The sequence below is a fragment of the Pleuronectes platessa genome, chromosome 23, assembly GCF_947347685.1.
Source record: "Pleuronectes platessa chromosome 23, fPlePla1.1, whole genome shotgun sequence".
Lineage (NCBI taxonomy): Eukaryota > Metazoa > Chordata > Actinopteri > Pleuronectiformes > Pleuronectidae > Pleuronectes > Pleuronectes platessa.
Window position 1 is genome coordinate 6,526,192 of NC_070648.1, and position 25,713 is coordinate 6,551,904.

The window sequence follows — 25,713 nt, forward strand, 5'->3', positions numbered from 1 at the left end:
GACAATATTTAGTGATCGGCCGAGGGGAACGTCGTAAAAATTAAGAACTCGGAGTTAAAGTGTAGCACTCCAGAAGAGGTCAGAGAGTTGCTCCCAAAAAAACTCATGTATGTGAGGCTGGATTTTATTTAGGATATTTGTTGAATGTTTCAGCACCATGGAGAGAGACAGGGTCTTTTAAATGTTTCAGCACCTTGGACAGAGAAAAGCACACTGAATGTGTGGGTCTGTTTAGAAGACAGTTTTTAATATTTCTGTTTTGTGAATTTGGCAATAATAATAATTATAACTATAATAATAAATAGACAAATTGAGGGAATTGTTGAGCACAGATTTTTGGAGAACTTTAAACCTTTTTTTTTCCTGATGAGTGTTCAGAAAAGTTACTCCAGTGATTTAATGTTCCAAGAGTAGCAAGTTATTACTGCCTAAGTTTCAATGGTTATAAAAGAAAAAAAATATTTAAAACAAATACTGGAGTACTAAATCTAAGAGCAAAGATTGTGAGAGAAAGACAAATCATGTTGCAGTGATTTAACTTTTCTGGAACGACTATGAAGAGGTTTAACCTGTAAAATGATAAAATATAGAGTAAAGAGAGACATTGTCTACAATACAGTCAACAACATTTTCTTTCTGGGCTGTTTTCTTGCTAAAAGCTGAGAACTAACAGATCAAAAGGAAAAACAGCCTTCACATCTGAGGGTCATTTTCTATTTTATCTACATCCTCTGCAATAAGTCAGCGGGTGTTGATGTGGACCAAGGCTGCGCCGTGTCACCGATTATGTCTGTGATCCTCAATGACAGAATATCAAGCCGCAGCCAAGGAGAGGACAGTTTCCAGATTGATGACCTCTGCGATGCAAAAATCTCTTGGCGAATCGAAGACCATGAGCAGCGCTGTGACATCTTTTTACTTTGATTTCCTGTCGCTGCAGTGGAACATTCTTGCAGGGTTGCAGTATGTTGTTCATTCACTCGGCCGTGTTTGCTATAATATTCACCAACTTCTTCTTCCAATTATTCACACACACTCTGATAACAGTAAACATAACTTGTTAGGAGGTTTTATTCCCCCGGAAAAATATTTTTGCTTCTCAGCAGTAGCAACAATAAAAATAACAGCCGAGAGTTTAAGGCTGGGTAAGAGATCAACACTGGAACTATTGCATTATATCAAGTTGCAAAGGAGAGGAACTAAAACTTGCAGGAAAATGTCATGTTTTTAATGTGGACATTTAAATCTAAGTTTAAATAGGTGCTGACTTACAGTTGTTTCCACAGCATTTTAAAACTGAGGCACCGAGCGTAAGCATTTTGCAAAGTGCCAAAAGTGGATTAACTGGAAAAACGATGTTCTCTAAAGCTCTGGAGAGCAAAGACACTAGACTCGATAGCAACAGTTACAATAACAGCCGAGAGTTTAAACCTGGCTATGAGCTCGACACTGAAATTACTGTGTTATATCAATTTGCAAGAAAATGTCACATTTGTATTGTGGACATTGGAATCTAAATTTGAATATTTGCTGACCATGCCATTTTAAAACTGAAGCACCGAGCATAAGCATTTTGCAAAGTGCTAAAAGTGGATGAAGAGGAAACTACGTGGAGAGTGAAAGAAACTTGGCCTCCACGTAGTTTCCTCTAAAACTTAGGTTTTAAAATGTAACTTATAACAAAGACAATATTATTAAATGGAGGGAGTACCAGTTTAACCATGCTCTTTTATGGAGTTGCATTATAGAGTTATGACAGTGAGTATGAGAGTATGTTTCACAGTGAAAGCGTTTGTTTAGTCAAGGTTGCTGCAACATGTTCTGCTGCTACAGAGGAAACACAGCGAGTTCTTAGCGTCTCTCTGTGTCTCTGCTGCAGAAAAGATCCAATGACTCCATCTGTCAGGGACGAGGAGCTCAGGACTGACGTCTGAGTGATGTTCACTGTCAGAGGAAGTGATTATGCAGGAGGAACGACAGTGATCGCTGTAGTAACCCAGTCAGCTGGCTAGTGACCACTGGGAAAGTGAGCGGTCCACAGGCAGCCCACCAAACAAAGATCTTTCTAAGATGAAAAATCATGTCATGTTGTCTGATTGTTATATTACACGTCAAACATTTCACTCGCTCACAAATATGTGAAGCATCACTTTTTGACAGATCTCACTAAATAATTGAGCATATTTGTTTTTGCTTCTTTTTTCTCTGCTGTGAAAACAACCACTTGAACTGTGTTTCTTTTTATAAACATTGTAATATAACCGCCCTCCAGGAAAGTAAAGTTACCTGTAGAATGTGGTCTGGGGCAGGCCGTACATCCAGGGCTGCAGCTGCAGACTGGGGTATTCAGCGAACGGCGGGAGGATGAGTGAGAAGATCAGAGACATGCACACGAACAACACAGGCAGGATCACCTATAGGAGACGAGCAGAGTGTCCTGTCAAAAACACAGAATCACTGCTCTGCTTAAGACACACACATTTAATGCATCAATAAAACTTTCAAAAAAATAATGGCAGTTTGTCTTTTTATCAGCAGGATTATGCAGAATTTACACAACTGCTTTTGTTGAAACTTGGTGGAAAAGTGCGATATGGGCCCAGGACTAACCCACACAGGATTTATTGTTCTCCTCTTTCTAAATCACTGACTTCGTGGCGGACTCTATGAGTGCCCCTCTAGTCCACTAATTAAACTATAATACACAAGTGCAGGTGTGTGTGTGTGTGTGTGGGTGCAGTGTGTCACTTTAACTGTGAACACAAGCTGTGCTCACTTTACGACCAATGTAAGGTTGCGACATACACTCACATAATTATGAGTGATACAGTTCCTCGCCGGCCTCCTGGATGGAAGAACAAACAAGGCGCGCACAGGTTGTCGGAGTGGGTGGTCCAGATGCACGTGTGTGTGTGTGTGTGTGTGTGTGTGTGTGTGTGTGTGTGTGAGCGCGCAAGATTCACTGCGAGATCGATTTCATCATCATCCCCCCCCCCGCCCCTACTGTACAAAATGACTGACGCTATCAACAATAAAGCGAGACCACAGCGATAATGTGCGCACATTAATATGCTCCCCACCATCTTGTTGTGGCTCCTCTGCATGCTTTACGAGTTGGATTAAACACTCCCAACACCGCCACCACCATCTGGCCACTCAGATGTAATTAGTTTCTTGCTATTCTCTTGTCTTTTGTGTAGTTTTTTTGTTGTTGTTGTTGTATGTTCTAAAACCAGACACTGCCACGCTTCTTTCTCTCCTCCCGTCCACTCCCTCACCCCTGGTCCAGTCCTCTTCCCTCCATTGTGCACTGGTCTTTTCATCTCATTGTTGGAGCTGACAAAAAGGTCAATGGGAAATATCCGCAACACATCTTTAATGTGTAATCACTTGTAGGCTGGAGCTGCTGTCGGGGGGGTGGGGTGGGGTGGGGGTGGGGGGGGGGGGGGGTGGGGGGAGGGTTACATACACTTGATTAATTGCGGGACCATGCGATTCAAGATGCCACAATTAAAAGAAGAATGTGCTCGGACGAGAGATAAAGAGCAGCAATGAGAGTGAAAAGCTTAATGACACAAGAAGAAAGACATTTTCTGTTTCTCTTGCACTCGCTCGCTCTGTCTCTCTCTTTTCCCCTCCCTCTCTCAACAGTAATTGCAGGTGACAGCTGGTACTTGTTCCGTTGAGAGAGAGAGAGAGCGAGCTGCAAAAAAAACTAAAAAGAAAAACAGGGAGAAGTCATTATGCTCACAAAGCTGAAGCACTCCCATGAACAATGCATGAGTTTAGAGCGTTTCTAAACTTTGCCGGGGATTTGGAGAAGAGGGGTGGGATTATATGCAGAATTGGTTTAAGCAACAAAACAAGATTAAGACGCGGTTTTTCATTCTCGGCAAAGTCCAACAGCTCATTAGAGTTTGTTTCCTCACCAAACAGTTCCGCCTCTCCAATTTTATTCCTGAGTAATTGCATGATTGCTGCACCTTGTGTTTAAGGGGATAGCAGCGTCACCTTGGAAATTCTTTTACTGACGTGATAAAGATGACTTTTCTTTTCACAGCGTTCAGATGAAATACAGGAAAGAGCCATTGTAAACACCGAAAGGAAAGAATAAATATTGACAGCAGTGCAGAATAAGCTGTTTGTCTGCGTCTGTAAAGTTGAATTAAATTTATTTTGGAAAATACTTTCTGAGAGCATTTTCATACCATTTGAAATTAAATTCATTCAACAAAGTCTGCTACACAACTCAGCCTTGATCCCCACGGTCCACTCTTTGAAAGACAGTTGACCCACGGTGCAGTTTGCTTCACAACCATAGTTGCTTCAACTTGTAAATAATTTGATAAAAGCCTTTTAAACTTCTACAAAAGTTTGTATGTGTTTGTTAAATATTATTACGTTTAATACAAATAAAATTACAAACTCAATCAGAGGTATTTCATGGTGATCTTTGCCAGTGATGTTCCTAAAAAAACAAAGAGCCATGCAGTTTGAAACTTTCTAAGACTTTTTAAGGCCATTTCTTTGTTAAAAACATATTTTTTAAGAGTTTCAAATGACTCACAGCTACACTGATGAGGAATAAAGAAACAATAGAAACATTCTGCATGACAAAGTGGTGCTGAATGGGGCATTGTAGTGAGATCATCTCAACTCACCCACTACAACAGTACCAGTCCCTTCCTCTCCACTATCGTGACATTGCCAAGAGTCACCTGTCCCCAACTTTCATCCCCATAAATCACTGCTTTTGTGTAACACGCCATAATCTCCTTTATATTCCCCTAACCGCTTGTATTCGGCGAGATTACCTCACCACACAATCATATCTGCTGACAATGGGAGCTGTTGACATGACGGGGGGGAAAAAACCTTTAGCCAAATGAATAAAGAGGAGGAGGAGGAGGAAGGAGGTGTGCCCTTGCAGACTGTGTGTACGTACACACTCGCACACTTATCTTTCCATCCGGCCCTGCGGCTCCGAGGAGGGACGTCCGAGATTGACAGTGACTAATGGGGATTGGTACTGCAGCAAATTACAAGAGCAACCCGTACACCTTACAGAGGTGAAACATTCCTCTGCCTCTCGCTCACACGCACACGTACAGTCACTCACACACACACACACAGAGACACACACACACACGCAGCAGTGTTTGATTCAGTCACTTTCACTTAACGTTATCCCAGCGTCACGACACTGTCCTTTCTGACGTCCCATCACATGACATTCACATACACTATTCATCTATATGGGAGGTGGTTTGTGTCAAAACAATTAAGGTCTGGACAGTTTTTAAAACTGTGGGGGGGGGGGGGGGGGACAATTATTTAAGTATCTGGGAAACTGCTACTTAGGGAAATTGGTTTTGACTCGCTTAAATTTCGTCTGTTTATTGGTTTGGACTTTTGAAATCATGTTTACGGCGAACAAAATAATATAGACGCAGATTTAATAGGCTAATGGCGGTCTGTCATCTCCGTAATTGTTATGCTATCACTTCTAATACGTGGCTAATGAAAACACATGATTAGCAAGTAAAATGAAAGAGAATCAAATCACGGCAGTCACTTTAAAACTTTCCTGGTGTCAGTCAGAGGGATCGGGTGAAGCCGAGGCCACGAAAACAACTTTTAAAGTGTTTCGGCGAAACTGTGACGTTGTGTCAAAGGTGAAAGTGAAGTTATCCGCTTTTGATTGATTGAAAGAGAAAAATCGTCTCCTCGTTCGCGGCAGGAAAAAGAGTCCACGGCGTCTTTACCCTTGTTCGTCCCTCAGGTATTCTCTGCCGTATCTCAGACCAGTTAAACCAGTGGCTCCATCGAGATGGATGACGGGACTATTCCCTTACACATCTCAAATTAGCCTCCTCTATCATACATGCCGTTAACTGATTTTGAAAGCCAACTTGTATTTTATACAATCTTACCTTGATCCTCCCATGCAACCCTCCCAGTGTAACCCTTCAATTCATCAACGTGACAGACTGGGGCCATTACCTGGGCAATGACTCCCTTGCGGCTCCGGCGGGCGTGGTGGAAGCGCTTGATGAAGAGCGCCAGGAACTGCCTCCTGATCAGCTCCCACCCGGTGATGACGCTGGATCCCCTCCCACTGACTGCGCTGGTCCTCTGCAGGTCTGGGGAGGACATTAACTCTTAAACTGTAGTCTATCATCATTCCTCAGAGTAGGAGCTTATGAAAAGGGCGATAAACAAGGGATTTGTGGACACCTTGATTTTATGTTTCACACGCTTAGAGGGAAACTGTTATTGAAAAAAAGGAAACAATATATTTCCACATGAGTCGTTAAGGTAATAAAACACGTTCTGATTGAAAACCTGTTCCGAGAAGTGAAAGACATTGTTTGAAAGTGAATTTATTTTATATGGGCAAAATTGAAAAGGTTGAAAAGACGGGTTGCATGAAGGATTAGAAGAAAAATTATATTTTTCGGAAAATGACTTCCCCTGAAGACGGAGCTCTTGTTGATGCCCTTCTATTCAAAATGGCTAGTGAGGTGGAACAGTCAAATTAAAGCCAAGGTGAATCAAGTTAATAATTTGCAGAAAAAAGGGGTGTGAGGAAAAACACACAAACCCGCAGGACGGTAGAAAAGTTGAAATATAACACCTACCTTCCACTTTACTTGCAAATCGCTCCTTCAACTCTACATGAAAAACAGAGAGGAAGCAAAACTCAAGTAGAGAAATTGAGGATTTCACCAAAATTCAATTTAAAGTACAAAAACACCAAATAAGTTTCGTAAATTCCTGCATTTTCAAATACACAGATAAGTTTATTGACTTTCCTTCAGTAGAAAGTTGAAATAGAAACAATTGTTTGCAGGATTGGAAGACACTTGCCAGTCATCCCGGAGCCGTGTTGTGGTTGTGCGGATGTTGTGTGGAGGCTGGCGATGCTGTTGCGCTTGGATTTGCGGGAGCTCCTCTCGTAGTCTCTCACAACCGGCTCCACTGCTGCTTTGGGAAAACAAATAAGATATGTTGTTTTGGCCTGACCCAATTTAGGATTATAAATAACAATGAGAAAAGCTACCTGCCCTGCATAACGCAATAGTATTTCCTGTAAAAGTACACAAGCCCCGGCGTGTTTGGGACATGAGAGAATGCGATTTTGAGAAAAACGTGAAAAGCGAAGTGTTTTCCGGACGGATACAAACAAAACAAAAACGCTGGAAAGGAAATGTAACTTTTCTACCGAGGTCGACCAGTGAACAATAACAGTAGGAAAACCCAACATCATTCTGTTCGAGTCTATATTCATTCAACTCATACAGTATGATTAAGGAGCATGACTAACTTAAAGGACGAGGTTCATCCTGCTCTTAATGAGGGAAACTGATCATTATATTATAATATTTTTTTTGCATTTTTGCTTTCAGACAAGAAAATGTTAACATTAATGTAAAGCAAAGATGTGTAGGAGTTGGTGAACTTGTATCTGAAGCCGGCTCTGCTCACACATCATATATTTTTCTAGAGTTGTTGCTTATTGTAGCTCTTAAGATAAGATCATCCTTTGCAATATTACAGCAGCTAGAGTCAAAATAGGCATCAGTAAGTAGAAAGTGACATGCAATAGGATAGGATGAAGGATTTTTTAACTTGTGATGAAACTAAGTCAGCCGTCATGTTGTCACCTTACTTTGAATGTCTGCATCCACTCCAGTGTCTTCTGCCACTTTAAGAAATATCTGTGAATAGAAAACATGTGTGAGAATAGTTCCATGACGGTTCCATGTTCCCCTAATAATCGTGCACACACACGTGAAATGACCCCAAACCAGTGGTACTGGGAGTGCGAGGGGGGGGGGGGGGGGGGGGGTATTTAAAGCTGCTGTTCTGGCTCAAGTTTGACCTTAAATTCAAATTCAGTGTGTGGAGAATCGAAGCCCTGTCGAGTTTCTGCTTATTATCAGATCAGGGTTGTGATGCACCGACCTCTGCTTGAACACGTGCCAACTGGCCTCTCTCAGAGAAGTGCCCTCCTTGACTTTATGCATTCATTCAGGTTATATGTCAAAATACATAAACTCTCCATTAGTGAGAAACGTCCATGTGACTTCTCCTTATTTCTTTCTGTTGAGCCACACGACTCAGCACCTGCCATCTTCGAATACTGAGAGCGTGACTGGGATTTTATGTTGTGAATTATTTCAGTGAAAACAACATAAAACAAAAAATCTTATACAAAGCTTATCATTACAGTGATCGGTTATGAAACGCAATTCAACTGACCAGCTTCTATATTAGCTTGTGTGTATTATATTGAAACTTGAAAAAAGAAAAACATAGATGGAGGAAATAACTTTGCTGTGTGTTGATTTCTTCCGTTAGGTTCATGTAAACAGGCAGTTGCCATATGTTTAAATAAGTGTGTGTGCCTGCTTGTATCTGTGCGTCTCGTGGAGGTTGTCATTCCCACGCTCGCTCTACCTCCTCCAGCGTGGTGTCAGAGATGCCGTAGCTGGTCAGGCCGAGTTCCTCCGTGGCCAGGTCCAGCTCTTTGAAGAGCAGGGCAAAGGTCCCATCTCGGGCTCCGCTGTAGGGCAGGATGTAGGTGATCTCTTGACCGATGCTCTCCAAGAAGACCGCCTCGGGGACGTGGCGCCGCACGACTTGACCCACGGCTGTCAGATCTGCCGGACAAACAGGCACAAAAGGGAATTCACGATGTGACCTCCAGGGGCGGGGCGAGAGCACGCGCATAGGAAACAACAGACTCTGCTGGGAAGCACACGTTTCCATCCCTCTTTTATTTTTAACGCATATTCCATCACGACTGAATTCGCTTGTTTGCATGATATTAAAGTTCAACAACAGCCATCGCTTCAGGCCGCAAAGACACACTTTATGTTTTTTGGTATTGATCTGACTCAGAACTTCATGGAAAACCTGGTATCAAACCTTTGCTGTGTGAAAAAGTCGGCAGCTGATGCTCTAACCTGTAAACAGACCCAAACACATCAGCGGCCGTAATAACTCCTGCCTCATCCATCCCGAAGCCGGGGTCTTAGTGAGAATCAATCAGGACAGTGTTGCAGAATGCACCGCATCCATTATTGATCCAGAAGCCCTCATACATAATCACTGCAGCTAAACAACCAGCGGCCCGCTGCTTTATGAAGAAGTAAATGGATCTACTTCGCACGGGCTGAATCATTTGTGAAAATGTGCGGGTCTGTTTGCTGCGGTGATAAAGAGGAATGTGCTGTCACCGGTGGGAGTGCGATTACTCTTATGGTATTTCCGAGCTGGTGTGGAGACATGGGGTTGATTCAGAGTGAAACAATAAGCAGGTTTGATGTTTGTTTTCCAGACACAATAATGTTTGTTTGCACGATCACACGTTGGAGACTGATTGAAACAAATCACAAACAAGCTTCACGTGTTTTATTTAACCAAAAGTAACTGTTATATGTTCTGTTCCTGCTTTCTTATCCAGTGAATGCAATGGCTTTTCAATGAGGCCCAGTTCAAGGACACAATCAGCAGACCTTGATACAGAGAGACATTAATTACTACCACAAAACAAAAGGATTTTCACACTGAGATTCATCAGGTTTTTCAGAAGCTCATTAAAAAAGATGGGTGAAAGGTCTATTCCTCAAAAAAATATGTTAAAATAAAATACACCCTGTAGGGAAGAAAGTCCAGAATCCCTGAGCTGTGGAGACCGGAGAGATATAAAGGGCTTGGATGACAAATCCTAAAAAAACAATATAACACCTGTAGTCCAGTGTATTCTAGGATTGTTATTGTCAGTGTAAATATTGCAGCACAAGCTTTTCTTCAAGACTTAGTTATTATTTGCTCAGTTATAATAATTAGCATTTTGTATTTAATTACTTTAATATTTAATTTTTCTTGTTTCTTTCAGTAACCTGGAAGGGATGTGGGCGACGCATGGTTGTGGGTCGAGTGGAGGGGGGTTAGTTGTGAACACTTCTCAACTGTGTGTGTTACTGGGTCTCATTGTTGTCAGGTAATTAGAACGTGAAACATCTGCATTGATCGCTTCATGTTTAACTGAATGTATCTTCCCACCTGAATAAAAAGAGTCTGTGTCAACAATCAAGGCTCTTTCTGTCGCTGCTGCTTCTATTGAATCACATCAGAGGGCTTTTTGTTAATTTCTTCTTATTCAGACATGACACGATTCTGATTGCACATCACAACTGTCTCCTCATCTGGGGGCAGGGTTTCGCTTCATTCGGTAAGAGCACAATGCATGCTGGTATATATCGCTCTGTCAGTGGCTGTTGGTTGTAAAATGCTTTTCATGACACATTGTGGGAATCAATGGGTCTATTATGTAGGAGTTAGAAATTATAATTGAACGTTCAGACTGCACCAGATGAATAGCGAGGTGGGTATATTTTACTTTTAGTGATTTTAGACACACAGGCAGGAACTTATTTACGAGTTGAATTCTAATTTCTAGTTTTTAAAGACACATATAAACATAAACACTGTGAGTAACTTGTGTCTACTCTACATTTGAATAGGAGCGTGTCAAATGAGATGCAGCTGATGAATACAGAGCCGACTTCGACTATTATTTTTATCACGCACTGTATTTATGACATTTAAATATTGGGAATCCAACCAACATCACTGAGAAAAGGAAAAGTATTTGTAATATTGAAGAAAGACTATCATCTGAGGAGAGAAGGGACTTGGTAGAGATAAATTGTAAATGTTCGACAAATAGTCATTTGCATATGTAGAGTTATGCAAATTGTATTTCATGTATATGATATATATATATGGGCAAATAGAGAAAATGCAAATAAACAATTTTAAATAGGACAGAAATAATTGGTTTTTAATTTTAGAATAACAAATGATTCATTACTTCTTAATATAAACAAAAATATTGCGCTGAATTTGAGGGATAAACTCTGGAAGACACAATCGTTACAATGTCACACAGATGTTCCACCGGCAGAGCTGAGGAGAGAGCTCCACTAACAAGAAGACAGGATGTGACCTCCCCCTGAAAAACAACTCTGCACATCACCCCCCCCTTTACCATCATCTGAAACGTGATGTTCAAATGACATCGTATTAGGTTCACACGTCCATTATTGTCTCCCAGTTCCTCCTGCACTCACATCACTAAAACTCCCACTTCCCCATTTAACACTTTACTTTAAAGTGCACTCCGCTGGTAGCGAGAACATTGACACAGCGTCTCAAGGCAGCAGCTACTTTACTACTTCAGTTGGTTTGGTGGTAAAAAGATCCGTGAGCTCACGGGCCTCAAGCGCACTGGCACCGGGTTATTTTAAGAAGTTGTATGGTTGTGTTGGCTTTGAGGGAGATATTGTTTTAATATGTGTTATTACTTGAAAAGATTTACATACTCTTTAAACCGTCTATTGCTGCAGCTCCTCTTTTCAGCCGCAATGTATGAAGCAAGTGTGGGAGTACTGACAAGGTGTTCCACGAGATTTAAGAGCTGTGTTTTCTTTAGGTTTTCTAAGTATATAGACTTTTTCACATTCACAAAAAACATTTACATACCAGAGCAAAGAAACCTGAAAAAGCAAAATACACCTCCTTTACAAAAAGGCTGACATGGAGCTGTGTTACCGAAGTTGCTGCGTGTTACGCTTAACATAACAAAGACAGCCTTTTTTAGTTTGGGATAAAATATTCACACAGTTTATTTAAAAAACTCGGCTCTACCAATTGTGTTCATGTAGCAGGAATTTATGCAACGCTAATCTGAAACCCGGCAGGAACGGGGATAAAGTTTTTACCTGAGGGATCTAAGCTGCTCTGGCTGCCGATGCCGTCATCAAGGCTGCTGCTCGAAGTGAAGTCCTTCTCCTGTTAATCAGAAATGGATTGGAAACGGCTTTATCATTCCTGACCAGGATCAACAGTACCTGCATTTCATTAGTCACATTATTGATGCAGTTTGTATTTGAGTGCTGTAAAGAAAACTGTGCACAGGCAACATTAGGTAACATTTTTCAACAGAAATCTATGTCTTACTTCCTTACGCTGACTGAAACTCCACTGAATAACAAAGTTGTAATCCCGAGGAGGACTCACTTCTCCACCCTCCCCCCGAAGGTGTTTGCACGTTTCTTTTTTATCACCGAAATGACTGCGCTCACCTCAATGAGCCTGCAGACTAATGGTAATTGCTCTCGCCCTGCTGGCATCAGTGCATCTTGTTCATTTGCTCCTATTGATTAAAACTAAGTGTGCGAGGCACCACTGGCGTGCGAGAGCGAGAATCCCCCCCCTCGCCCCGGCGACAATTAGTATCATCCAGCACGTGGGCGTTTGCCAATTCTCATGCTGGGAGAGACTAAACACAGATCATTATAGGGAGAGGGTGGCAAGAGAGGAGGAGAGCACTCAGGAAAGTAAAAGGGAGCCATGTTCGATAATAAAGTGGAGAGGGGTTGGTGTCGTGTCACAGAGGTTCGCAGCTCGAGTTCTTTTGTTGATGCGTGAAGTCACAAAGACTGATGCCCTCCCAGTTACAGCAGATTCATGTGAAGTTATTCTAATGGGGATGAGAAACAGAGGGTGATTGTGTGGTCGGGGTCCTAATCAGCAACGTCTGAGGATAATTAGACAACATGGACGCTGTGTCTGTCAACAGTCAGAAGCACTGTCACTGAGAATTACAAACAAAGGTTGAAAATGACTTATTTTATTAGAATCCTTTCAATTATTTAGTTAAAAACTCATATCTCAATTTTAAATGTTAAATTTATTAATAAAAAACATGCTTAAATAGAATAGGTTCTGGTGTCCCGATGGCTAAGATGCAAAATATAAAAGAAACATATCATTTTTGTTTACTGTTATCCTCTAGTTGTAAAATAGGCAAGGTTATGACAAAAATATTGGAGATTTGTGATCAGTATCAACAATTATTTCTTAAATTTGGCAAAACTATCCAAATATTTTACTCTCTTTAACAAAAGCAAAATAGTTTCCAGGTTTAAGTTGTGCCGGCAAGTGTCTCATTTGAAAACACATCTATTTACTCTATAATAATGGAAACAATAGTGAGAGATGTTCTAAAATCTAATGTAATTCAGTCCACATGGTGGAAAGTGCAATCAAAATCCAAGTGGACATAAAAGAATAACCGACACAATATCCATGAATTGCTAAACAGGACATATGGTGAATGTGTACCAGCGTTCCCAGTAAAAAGAGCGTTTAAAATCGAATCATCGCCCCAGACTCCACGCACATCTGTTCCTACCTCTGCGGCCTGATTGTGGAAGATACCATTACGCTGAGCGGCCATCTTCTCAGTCCCGTCTCGGACCAGGGTGAGGTAGTAGCCGCTGCCGAAGCTTTTCTTCAAGAAGAGCGAGGAGCCGCAGCAGCGCATCTTGCCCTGGGAGATGATGGCGATGCGGTCCCCTAAAATGTCCGCCTCGTCCATGTGGTGCGTGGACAAGATGATGGTGCGACCTGAGGAGAGGCAGATATAGAAACCTGATTAATAAAGTTATTTTTCTGCATCAACTCTCTCTCCTCACACGTGACGAAGAATAAGACGCCACAGATCATGTCAAGCCGGTTTCACTCTCCAGGATCGGTCCCAGCATGGTCGACACTTTTCACCTCACCGCCACATGGCAACAAAACAAACTCCAGAGGAGAGCGTGGGTGTGATTCCGGGACTAAATAATAAATTAGGATGAAGGCCAGCTAACATGATGCACTGCAAGGTTATTTGGAGATTTGAAAATAACTGATTAAATATGGTAATAATCTTATAACCTGAAATCCAAAAAGAACTAAATCTGTATGAAGTCACAGCACGGTCACGTCTCTGTACAACTACTACTACTACTACTAAGACAAATACTACTACTACTACTCATACAAATGCAGTGTGTTAATGTAGAGCCTTTCAAAACTTACTTACAAGTTAAACAACAGCAGACAAAGTAGGACAAAGTAGAGCTCACACCTAAAACAGTCGTTTTGAAACCACATTCAAATCAACTAAATCCACATTTTTCCACATCAGATCAACGGAAATGTAGCAAAACATATTTTACAATTTGAGGATCAATGACAGATAAAAGGTTGGGTTTAGATCGGGTCATGTTTTCAAAGCAGAAACACATTTAAGCTGAATATTTCTTCAGTGACAAACTGACGAAAGAAGAGACCTGATTGGATGTCAGATGTTTTCTGACTGTTCTGAGGCCAAACGAGTCAGTTTAGCTGCTCTGGTGTTTCTGCTGGAGGCTTCATCCACGCAAATTACCCTCTGTTGTCTTCGCTCCATACTCAAAACAAGCATCGGCTTTGATTACGATTATTCACGTTCACCTCCGGATGAACCTCAGCGATACCTTAACTTTTCATCTGGTGACATTATCGGGGTACAGATCCCTCTCCTCTGTGTGGAGACATGTCGCCTCACAGGGCCAGCAGCTCGCTGGATGTCGCCGAGGTGTTATTTTGATCAGCACGCAGCAGATCACAGCAGGTTTGCCACATCAAGCGTATTAATCTCCAAACACGATGAGGAGATACACGCTCGGTAATTATCTGACTGGGTGCAGCTCTCGCCCCTTCTGTGTCAGTGTTTGTTGCATAAGTCCTCTGCTGAGCGTGGCATCTTTTTATTTATTTATATACCTTTTTTTTTGCACCGAGCTGGAAAAATGTGTGTCTTCACAGGTGGTGTTATCCCGGGGACAAGGACACGCTCAGAGGTCACTCACTGCAGCCCGGTGCAGCCATTTTGCTTGGTCAACTAATTCAGCTCTCTCTCTTTCTCTCCCTCCCTCCCTGCCGCCCGCCCATGCCCCCGCTCTCTTTTTGTGCCCCGTCACCAGCTGAGCCGCTAAATCCATCCGTCCTCAGTTAAGTATTGCTGCCTTATGCTACGCCAAGCAAGTCTGGATCCATACACAGGCTCAACAGAATGCCCGAGCTGAGTGAATGCCCACAGCCCAGTCAATTTAACATATGGAGGGAAGAAAAGCAAATGCTTATGAAGGGGAGTGGGGGGTTGGGGGTTGGCGGTGGGGGGGCTGGGGAGATTGCTGGAGGTTTAGTTTGACTGAGCCAGCTCATTTTGTGTGTGTTGCTCAAACTCACAGATGATTTTTCCTATAGGGATGTTTTGTGGTTTTTACGAGGATAAAAAAAAAATATATATATATAAAAACACACTGCGTCGTCCGCGAGTCGGGAGCAAAATAAATGTGCTTGGACTGCAGATGGTCCACAAAGGTATTCTGATTTATAGGGCGTTGTGGCGCTTTACAGCACAAAGTGATATATCAAATGGAGCCGGGTGTGTTCAGGTAAATTGGAAGCGCTCGCACAAAGTACAGGAGAAGCGAGGGCTGGGGATCTGGTCCCTGTTCTGTTTGCCTCCCTTCCCTCTAAATCACGCTGAGAGAAATTGATTTCACAGCAGGTGAGTGAGGCCGGACAGATATTATGCACATTGGCAGGAAGATGAATTACCGGACTAAACTGTATCAACTGCCGTTTTGTGGCAATCAATCCAAATCAATACATTTTTTAAAGTTAATTGAAATGGCCTGTCCGCTAGTTAACAGAAACAGATGGGCCGGTAGTTTTGATTAAAGGCAAACCAATATAATAAATTAATAAATACTGATGGGAAGGCATGTTAAATGTCAGATTTTGAGAGTTTTACAAAACATTTTGAGTAAGAAAAACTTAAAAATCCTTCACCAGTCACTTTACAGGGAGTTTGCCATTTTGTAGAGCTGTCTGAATATTAAGTGAATGTTTTAAATTCCCTCTGTAGTGCACTCATTGTCACCAACCGAGCAATATAGACCATAATGCATTGCGCTTGTGACATTGACACGAAGAGGGCATCACGCCCCAGTCGCCCTCTACTCCTTCTTATCCCTATCAAGAATATTTGAATTATCATTAGGATAAAGAACGATATGTTTACACCTATAGCTCCTTTGGCGTATGTCCCTAATATATCTGGTAGGGTGGTTTGTTGCTCTACATTTAAACGTGGTCGTTCAATACGCCTAACCCTAAATTCTCTATGAGCTGACATTGTTGATCACCAACCAATCACCAGCGCAGAGAAAAAGAACCAAATACATTTCATAGCATTATTTTTGTATTTTTGCTCGAGAGCTTATTTATATTCCTCGATCATCCCTTTATCGTCAGCAGGGGAGCGTGAATGATCTCAGGCACAAACATTAACATAATGTCTGTGGAATGATATTGAAAATCTGCAAGTTTTGTTGAAGGTTACATCGCTAAACAGAATATTTCTTCGATATGAGTATTGCTTTAAATGTTATTTGATGAATATAACATATGATTACTACAGCAGTGATATTGCAGCTACTTCACTTCGACTCCATCATATTTCATTGACAAGGTCAGGTTTTAACACATGAGCATAACATTTTCATAGATTTATGCACATTTCAGAATATATATATATATTTGACTTTTCTGCTACTTTACATTAATCTGTATTCCTAGGATAAAAATGCATAATGTCTGCTATTTCCATTTGTCAAGAGAAACTAAAAAACTGATGTAACTAATCAGACTTTTACAGTAAATGGGAGTTCATACAAACATCCAAATTGAATATTCCATAAAATTTGTTTTCAAGGTAAGTCTTGGAGGAGAGAAAATTATTCTGCCCCTTGACAGGAATTTCTAAATGGATTTCATTTCAAGATTAAATCGGCTGAATCCTGATTATTGAATATTTAATTAATTCACTTTTCCACTTGTAGTATTTCCCACATTTTCTTTGCACCCCTTGTTTCTCACAAAGTGGATCACCCGCCCACATGTGACAGATTCAACATTCATTATGTCTGCTTCCAAGGTGGGGTTTGAGATTCTCCACGCCATAATAGACAGCTATAATATAGTGTTTATTGCATATTAAGATGAGCGAGTTCATGTAATTTAACTACATTACTACTGATTAAATCCAAGTAACCAACTCGAGACATGTTAATGTTTTTACTCTCAGTGATTAGATGGGTGCGGATACAAGCTGTTGAAATGAGAAAGTTAGAGAGTCGGTGGGAGAATTCCCAGGAAAGATTTCATTAGCTACGCAATCAAAACATATTGGGCCGTGCTCATGTGTGTGTGTTTGTGTGTGTGTACATGTGTATCTATAGATATATACAGTCTTAAAATACGATGCCATGACAGCTACACAAGATAAATTGCTTAAAGTTATCAGGAAAGTTAAAAGGTTGAGGCAGAATGTATGAAATCTATAAAAACACAACGGCTCTCTGTGACAATTTCTTTCGCAAATTAAGGCCGGTAATTTTATAGTAATCAACTCTCACTAATGGAAAATGATTAAAAATGAACCATTTTTATATTTAAATCTTCATCTCCTACGTAAATTTTCTAACGACACATGATAAAAGAGACATTAAAGTCACCTTGATGGAAAAATCTGAGAATTAATTAAATCTAAACATGCCGCCACTCCGTCCTTACAAAGATAAATCAAATGTTTGCTACTCTCACGTTCCTTTAAACCCATAAAATATTGAAACAAGAGTTTCAACTGTCAGCAACAAAATAAGCCTCGAAAGAATTCAATAAATACAGCGCCGACTTATTTTAATTTGGTCAACCAGTCCTTGTAAAATAAAATAAAATAAAAACCACACTGTTAATTATCTATAAAGAACCACAACAACACAACACAAGTCCAATTTCGGCCTCCGGCTCTTTCATACAATACAAATGTCTGTGTCCTTTCATGCCTAATGATAAACCTCAGTAATGCTGTGGTGCAAATGGGAGAGGAGCGGCACAAAACGTGTCTGAGTCAGGCAGCCGGAATGTGGGTGTTCTCATTATAACAGAGTTATCTCCCGGCTTGGAATTGGAGTGAAAGGACTTGATTAGAGGGAGAGGAGCTAATGACACAGTGAGGGTGGAATGTCACTCAATGCACATTAAACATTTAGACATCTGCTTGGAGAGAACGTGTTACTATAACGTCCACGTCCTGCTTTCAGCCGCCAGCGACCACAGAGTGTATAGAAGGCCACGGAGTGACAAGCCGGCCGATACGGCTCACAATTAGGGCCTCTGTTAAATAGCGGCGTCAATTAAAGCTTCGTGGATTCACTTGTCTTCACTTGCGTTTCAATCTGTTCCAGTGCAAATTACAATTTTCTCTCCAGCCACATCTGAGGCAAGCAAGGTGAAGGGAAATTCACTGCAACAGCTCTCCCACTGGACACGTTCGAGTTGTCAGTTAAAAGTTTGGGAAAGTTTCTGGTCTTCTTACTCAGGTCAAACGTGCACCGTGCATCGCAGTCAGTCCTGCAAACACAAGGGGACTTCAAAGCCTTTGGTGCAGCCGTGGCTCGTACCGCTGATCTCTTACCCTGCTTGTATTTTAGCAGCAGCTCCCAGATGCCCCTGCGGGCGTAGGGGTCGACTCCCGCCGTCGGTTCATCCAAGATGACGATTTTGGAGCCTCCGACAAACGCTATGGCCACGGAGAGCTTCCTCTGCATGCCGCCTGGAACACACAACAATCCACATCAGAGAAGGTACCTTTGTGATATATTGTGTCTTGAAAATGTGCTTTTATCTATCGAATAATATCAGGAATCTCCATCTGCCTGTGGCTCACATATCTCAAGACCATTCACACTTGGCATTTGTGTTGTTAAGAGCCAGAGAAATGCAGGGTTGAATAGTTGACGTGATTTGTAAACGTGATATGTTCAATAGTAGGTACGTTTGAATAAAGAGGGACACGACAACAGTGTGTTCACAACTGATTCTCCACTTCAGGCTTCTGCGTACTGAGTTGTAAATGCTTTACTTTGTGTTGCTCTATTAATACATGATTACTGACATGTTCAGATCCGGCACTGCACTACAGACACACTACTGGAAGTTGACTTTGGAATAAATGCGTTGAGATGTACCTCTCCACGGTTTCATTGTCTTTTTGCACGCAGGCTGAGAAGTAGATACACTCGACAAGGGTTAGATCCCATCCACTCATAGAGAGCTCTTCAAAATGCGTCCGACGTGGTGTTAATGTGGTGGAGATGTCAACATGGATCAACCTCGAAAGTCATATTTCAGTGATTTTGCACACAAGCAATCCTTGACTGGGGACAATTCATCAAGCGGGACTTGCCCATACCCCCCCCCACAAGACAATAAATTACAGCCTGTGCAGGTGCAGGTCATGTGTTTGCGGAGGCTGCTGTCTGTGCATGTGCCGGCAGAGGAGCGGTTGTAACAGAGCAGCTTTATCCTGAATAGAAAAGATAATTTACAGATGATGTATCGTCCCGGGGGGGAAATGAATGCAACACAGACATCAAAAACCATAATTTACATCTCCGCATAATTTCATTCAGAGCTTCTGAGCTGCAGGGATTCAAACAGACGTCAAGAAAACAAGAGGACGCACCCGACAGGTTCTTAGCGAGCTCCTTCCTCTTATGTGGTAAACCGACGTCCTTAATCATCTGGTCCATCTCGACTTTCACCTCGTCGCGGCTGAGTCCTTTCAGCCGGGCGTAGAAGTAGATGTGCTCCTCCACCGTCAGCCTGGGGAGAGGTGAACATAATATGGTTTGATTGACGTGTGAGGCGGCCCGGGGTGACCGCGGAGGGCAGCCGGCGCCGCTCCTTCATATGCGGCGGTTTGAATTATCCACAGCGTCACGTTGGAAGCACTTTGCCAGATGATCCACTGCACTTTTCTGTGAGCTGAAGTAATACGCTGTAATGTCTACCTCAGTGTTTGCATGAATATTTGAACTCTATTTAATATAGGTGCTTTGACTGTCTGGGATTAAATATTAATGAAAGTAATTTGCAGGTGCTGAGCCATAATGATGATGTAGGACTTGTGTCAAGTTGCAGGAGTCAGTTTGTGCAGGGAGAGACAAGAGGAGACGCGTAAGGTGAATCTAAACCACTGGGAATGACGCTATTAAGGGGAGATTTAGTGGACATTTTATTTTTTATCATAAAAAAAAAGCCAAAAGGATAATGATGTGTTGATGTGGAAAATAAGCTGAGACCGAGCCCTCGTTACACATGTGACCAAATTGCTCTTTAATGATTTTTGTCCTCCCTTTCTTCTCCTCTTTTAATAAACCAGAGGCAAAAGCATGATTACACTAATGGCCGGCCGGGACCGTAGACGGATGGTTATCTGCTTAATTCACTCACTCATTGAATAAGACGTTGTGCTGTGGGCACATTCCCAAGTACTTCCTGATCCTGTCCATGTCGGTGAGGATGTCGTATCCGTTGATGAGAGCGGTGCCTGACGTGGGCGGGAACAGTCCTGTCAGGATTGACCTGCAGAGAAATAAAAAGACACAATATCCTGATTACAAACTGAGGCGCGGTGATAAAACGCACAATGGGAAACTCTGGGGTTTCTCAATTAACACGATGACTAAAAGACCTTGATGAGGTCATGAAGAAGCGTGGGATCATGGGAGATATCTGATGAAAATCGGTCTGATGCAACCTATGTTAAAGGATGAGGTAATGTATTTAAGTTGTATTAATGTTATGCTGCAAATGGTGAATGAATAATGTGAAATCCATCATGAGTGACCCATAGAAACAAAAACGTCCTGTTCCTTGAATAAAATTGGGGATTTACTTTTGTAGGAAACAAACACAACATAATGTTTCTGACAATTTAATGAAGAATTATTCCACATCTTTAATTTGTGTTTTTGATTATTCCTTTTGAATGAACAATATCTGCAATAATGATGAAAAGATGGTAGAAGATGACGGTGAACTACATTTATTCTCAGCTTCATTAAAAAAAATAAGTTAATAGATATCATGTCCAGTTTCCCCAACACTACAATAACATAATCATAATTACCTTTTCATAAAGTAGAGAAATTGAACCAGCTGTCTAACACAGTACTTTATCAAATAGATAGGAGCCTTGACTGTCCACATCATCTCCATTAACTTGTATCAGGTCATTAATAAAGTGTTAATTACTAAATTTCCTTAGTAGAAATACACCAAATCCCTTAAAAAAGACTGTAACAGAGCAAAGAACAGTAGTTTGGACAGTTCTGTGTATCAGTGCATGTCACAGATGGATAAGATGCTCTGGTATCTCTGTGGAAATGCATTCACACAGAGTGTCGGTGTGTGACAGTCCTTCCCGTGTCCCTTTCTGTTATTGTGCTCTGTTATGTTCCGTTACAGAGGCTCAGAGCGGACGCCTTCCCTTCAGCCCTTAGTCTTGCATCACTTGCTCTCTCCGTTCCTCTTTCGCTCTCTAGCTCGTTCTTTCTGGGGCCACTGCGTTTCGTTTATTTGCTGTCATCCTAAAAAACCCTTCCAGCATTTCCACAATTTTTAAAACAGCAATTAGATAACTCATGCCATCAACGCAGCTACTGACGCCTTGTGATAAATGTTCGCCTCTCTTCTGAGAGCGTTGACCACTGAATTAATGTAGCCGGCGCGTGGTCAGCATTGTGTACAAGTTATATTAGTCACACCCTGTGAAATTACATGAACGCCGTGGCCCAGTGGCAGAGCACGGGCCACACAGATAATGCGACTCACATTGTGGTGGTTTTTCCGGCTCCGTTGTGGCCGAGGAAAGATGTGATCTGATTCTCGTAGAAGTCCACGGTGAGTCCGTCAACGGCCAGCTTCTTTCCCGTGCTGTAGATTTTGACCAGATTGCGGACTGAGACCCCGGCCTTCATGTCGGGCGGCGGTTTCTCCAGATATTCTTTTGGAGAAACAAGGATAGCAGAGAAATTACCAAAAAAGCAGTTTATCAAGTTTGTTCATGTATTATTAACGCTAAGTCAAATTAAAATACATATAGAAATACAGACTAATAACAAAATCATGCTTGGTCATGTTTAATGAAACTAAATGTCCAACTTGAGCTCACTCCAATTAGCACTTGAAATGTATTTTTCTGCAACTTCCTGAATTCCCCTTTTACCTTCAAAGTGAGAAGTTCTATTATCATCCCATGCAACAAATGAGGTGCTAATGTTTGTTTGCGACATATCCAAATTGACTTGCACCTCTTTTCACATCTATGTTCCCTTAAAATTCTGACAAACACATTAAACCTGAGTAAGGAAAATTTGAATTACACACCACAGGCAAACGATTGAAAGTTCTATGAGTGTGTTACCGTTATGTAGGCTGTAGTCCTTCAAACCACCGGTGTCAACACGGGCCACTGAGGCTCTGCCACACCAGTAAGATGCAGTGAAAGGGAAGTACCACGGCTTGGGGATTCCATATTGGCCTGGGAACAAGCGTGGAGAACATGATTAACATTTCAACAATGGCTTGGCTGGAGGGGGTATGGTATTTCACAGTGTAGGTTTCCTCCTGACACAGCTCCTGTCTTCTTTTGATTAGAGTATAGGAGAATTGCAGCAGTTGGCTACTGTACATGTAGGGACAGGGAAAATGCAGCAGCACATCTGTATTTGTGGCATCATCCAATTCAGATTAAGGAAGCTGAGCAGATGAGTACCTGGAAAGACGTTCTCGATGTACCAGGTGAGGATCCAGTATATGAGGGAGTCAACGAGCATCATGATGATGGACAGTAGGAACGTGTAGCGCTCCCCCTCTTCTGGACTTGTGTTCATGTTGCTCCACTGAATACCGATGCCTTGCTCCTCGTACTTGGCGAAGTTCTCACAGCCGAAGCCGAAGGCCACACACGACAGTAAACTCTGGGAATGAAAAAAACGTTTAAAATCGTTAAAAAGACCAGAAACTCTCTTTGTTCTAAGCTCTGCTGTTTGCCTGGCATCTGGTCCTGGACAAGAAATAAGTGGGGGACTATGAAATGAATTGTTATAATTATACTGCACACTTTTTGCAAAGTTTAAACCAACGAGATTGAACATTAATTACAGAACTTTTGAGGTTGGTGGATTTTGTTTAATTTGTTTCCAGGCTGTGGTAGTTTCCCTCTGTTTACAGGTTTTATGCTGAGCAAAGAGGAAAATGTAAACGAGCCATGTAGACACGACAATGAGACGTCATTAGAACGAGCGACAACATAAACAACAGCAGGCTGCACAACTGACATAAAGGGTTGAAAGTGATTTAGACATTTCACATCTGTTGACAGAAAAGTGGGATTAAGCAAATGTCAATGAATCCATTTGTACAAAAATAACCAGGGCATGAGCCAGAAAAGGGAGAATCACATTTTGATGTGGATCTGGGTAAAAGGCTTTTCCACTTTCCTTGAATCTGCACGATACCGCATTTGTCTTTTCTCAGGAATACAAATAATGGATTTTAGTCTTTGGCCTTAATTGGCGAAGATATACGGTCTACTGAGATCCATGCTTTTAATTGCATGGTGACGACCTTTGTTTATTCCATGCAGGGGATCACTGTGGTTACATCTCCAACACAGCTGATCAGTGAACTATTGCAGCAGACAGGAGAACGACATCTCCACAGATGTCGGCGGGTTTAATTGCGGCGCCGACATCTCCGAGGACTTTAGGTCGTGATGAAAACAAAGATGGAGACTCAATGTTTGTGCTGCAAAATTTAGATTTTCATAAAGTAGGAAACCGCGAACGATGTGTTGCCCCCGCGAGACATCATCTGCCGCGGCCTATCACTCTGCATCGCCGTGCTGGCTGCCAGCTGCTTCCACCATGCCTCATTTGCTCGCAGCATTTTCACTCCGGCAGAAGCACTTGCTGAAGCGTCAGAGACGAATCGCCGTGGATAGCGTCAACCCGCTGCTGCGATACAGGGGAGAAGGTCTGAAAAGCTTTTAGTGACGATGAACCTCGAGCCTGGCTACTAGCACTGCAGGCAACTTCCTGGGTCGCCCTCCAGTGCTAGTCTACAGCCAGGCAATCAACAGGTCATCAGACGACGAGAGGTGACAGCAGGGCTAGGGCGCACCAATGCTTGGGCTCGGTACGAATGGTAGAGAGAGCAACAGGAGCCGCTCCTTTAGAGTTTCAGAAAAGGGCTTGAGTTGGGAGGCAGACAAACCTCCTCTATCGAGGCGCCACGGTACAGCCACCGCTCAAACTGGCAGCAGATAAAGACTATTGTTAGAAGAAGGAGTAATCAGGGTTCCAGGAAATCATTCTCAAGGAGCTTTTTGGACAACAAGGGCGAGAACGACAGACAGGGATCCGAAACTAATGTGTTTCTGTCTGAGGAGGTTTCCTTTAAAAAACATGATAGTCGGCTCCTACCTGTTTGAGCAGTATTTCTCAGAATTAAGTGGATTCTGAAAAACAAAGGGCAGCTAGAGCAATAAATTGGTAATTTGTAATTAGTGGACAGAGGAGGTTTATTTTGAATTAATCCTCTCTCCTCCTTTTTTATCCTGTATGGTTGTTTTTGAGCAATCTCCAAAACAACAGTTAGTTGCAGCCCTATATGTAAATTGCAGTAAGATACATTAAGTCAAAACAAATTCCTATGTGTAAATCAGTTCCCAGATGCTGCAAAAGCATAAAATAATTAACTAAAATCTGATAAGTTTTACATTTTTTTCTGGGAATAGTGATTTTCTACTCGTGACGTCTCCAGGCCTGAGATTAATTGAATATTTCTGTTTTTTCCAGCACATAAAAGAACTCTCTCTTGTTTCTACCCTGTCTAAAAGCTCGAGCTCAAAGAGATGAGGAAGTAGCAGGAGATGGGAAGTGGGATTGTGACTGTGCCTTGTCTAATGGCGGCCCCTCTGATAGGCTGCCCGGAGCTCTCCTTTGGCACCGAGCCGCAATCAAAATCTGTTCATATAAATTTAGGTGATCTTTTGAAACTTCTGTTCCGATTAAAAGACTTCATTTTCAGGGATGGTGTGGGGAATAATTTGTATTCCACCGCACGAGGTGGCTTCATCTGGGCGAGGGAGGGGAGGAGAGAGAGAGAGAGAGAGAGAGAGAGAGAGAGAGAGAGAGAGAGAGAGAGAGAGAGAGAGAGAGAGAGAGAGAGACCTCTGCACACAGACACACACACACACACATCTCTGATAAAGTGTGGGGTTGAACTGGATAGTGCTTTGGTCAGAGGAACATTGCTCATGCTAATTAGAGGGTTAGAGGACCATCCATCTAGTTGGGACAAGGGAGAGAAAAATCTCAGTGCCGGGGAGAACCTGGCACTTTGTATGTAGGGATTACATAAGGTTTGCAGAGTCTTTCATGTAAAGCACCTTCCAAACCTGCATGCAGCCTGTGAAAGGAAATGGAGCGAGAAGTTTCACCAGGTGTGTTTGTAAAGGAAACGTTTACAAAGTGACTTTTTAACTAAGAAAGCATGAGATTGTTTGTTTTTTCCTGCCCACACAAACCTTACACTGTACTGTGGAGACAAAAAAAAAGGATAAAACATGACCTGATTTAAATTCTGGGAGGATGCATTCGCACACAGTGAAGTTCTCTAAAATGTTGGTGTCTTTGTCTGCAGAGAGGACAGCCTGAGGACAAATGATACCAGCGCCACCAGAAAGGTCACGGGGAAAGGCTACGCTGAAAGTTGAGCAATGGCGCACTATTTATCTTTATCCCTTGGAGGAGAGCAGAGAATCCCCCACTTCCTTAGTGTGCGTCTGTCTAGTCTCTTCTTTTATGTAAATAAAATCTTTCATGTTTCTGTCATTTGTCCAGT

At 42.1% G+C, this 25,713-nt stretch overlaps 1 protein-coding gene across 1 annotated transcript in view; it reads right to left on the bottom strand.

The window, feature by feature from the left end:
• Positions 1 to 25,713, bottom strand: part of LOC128430356 (phospholipid-transporting ATPase ABCA1) — a 134,780-nt gene that overhangs the window by 67,883 nt on the left and 41,184 nt on the right. Inside the window, exons 17-30 of the mRNA XM_053416399.1 lie at positions 22,580 to 22,784; positions 22,229 to 22,345; positions 21,637 to 21,808; positions 20,254 to 20,385; positions 19,484 to 19,623; positions 18,434 to 18,571; positions 13,271 to 13,485; positions 11,796 to 11,865; positions 8,464 to 8,666; positions 7,673 to 7,721; positions 6,871 to 6,984; positions 6,642 to 6,674; positions 6,004 to 6,143; positions 2,287 to 2,414 (exon numbers count right to left, since the gene is read on the bottom strand). Coding sequence (XP_053272374.1) covers positions 2,287 to 2,414; positions 6,004 to 6,143; positions 6,642 to 6,674; positions 6,871 to 6,984; positions 7,673 to 7,721; positions 8,464 to 8,666; positions 11,796 to 11,865; positions 13,271 to 13,485; positions 18,434 to 18,571; positions 19,484 to 19,623; positions 20,254 to 20,385; positions 21,637 to 21,808; positions 22,229 to 22,345; positions 22,580 to 22,784 — 1,856 coding nt within the window. The remainder of the gene's footprint in view (positions 1 to 2,286; positions 2,415 to 6,003; positions 6,144 to 6,641; positions 6,675 to 6,870; positions 6,985 to 7,672; positions 7,722 to 8,463; positions 8,667 to 11,795; positions 11,866 to 13,270; positions 13,486 to 18,433; positions 18,572 to 19,483; positions 19,624 to 20,253; positions 20,386 to 21,636; positions 21,809 to 22,228; positions 22,346 to 22,579; positions 22,785 to 25,713) is intronic.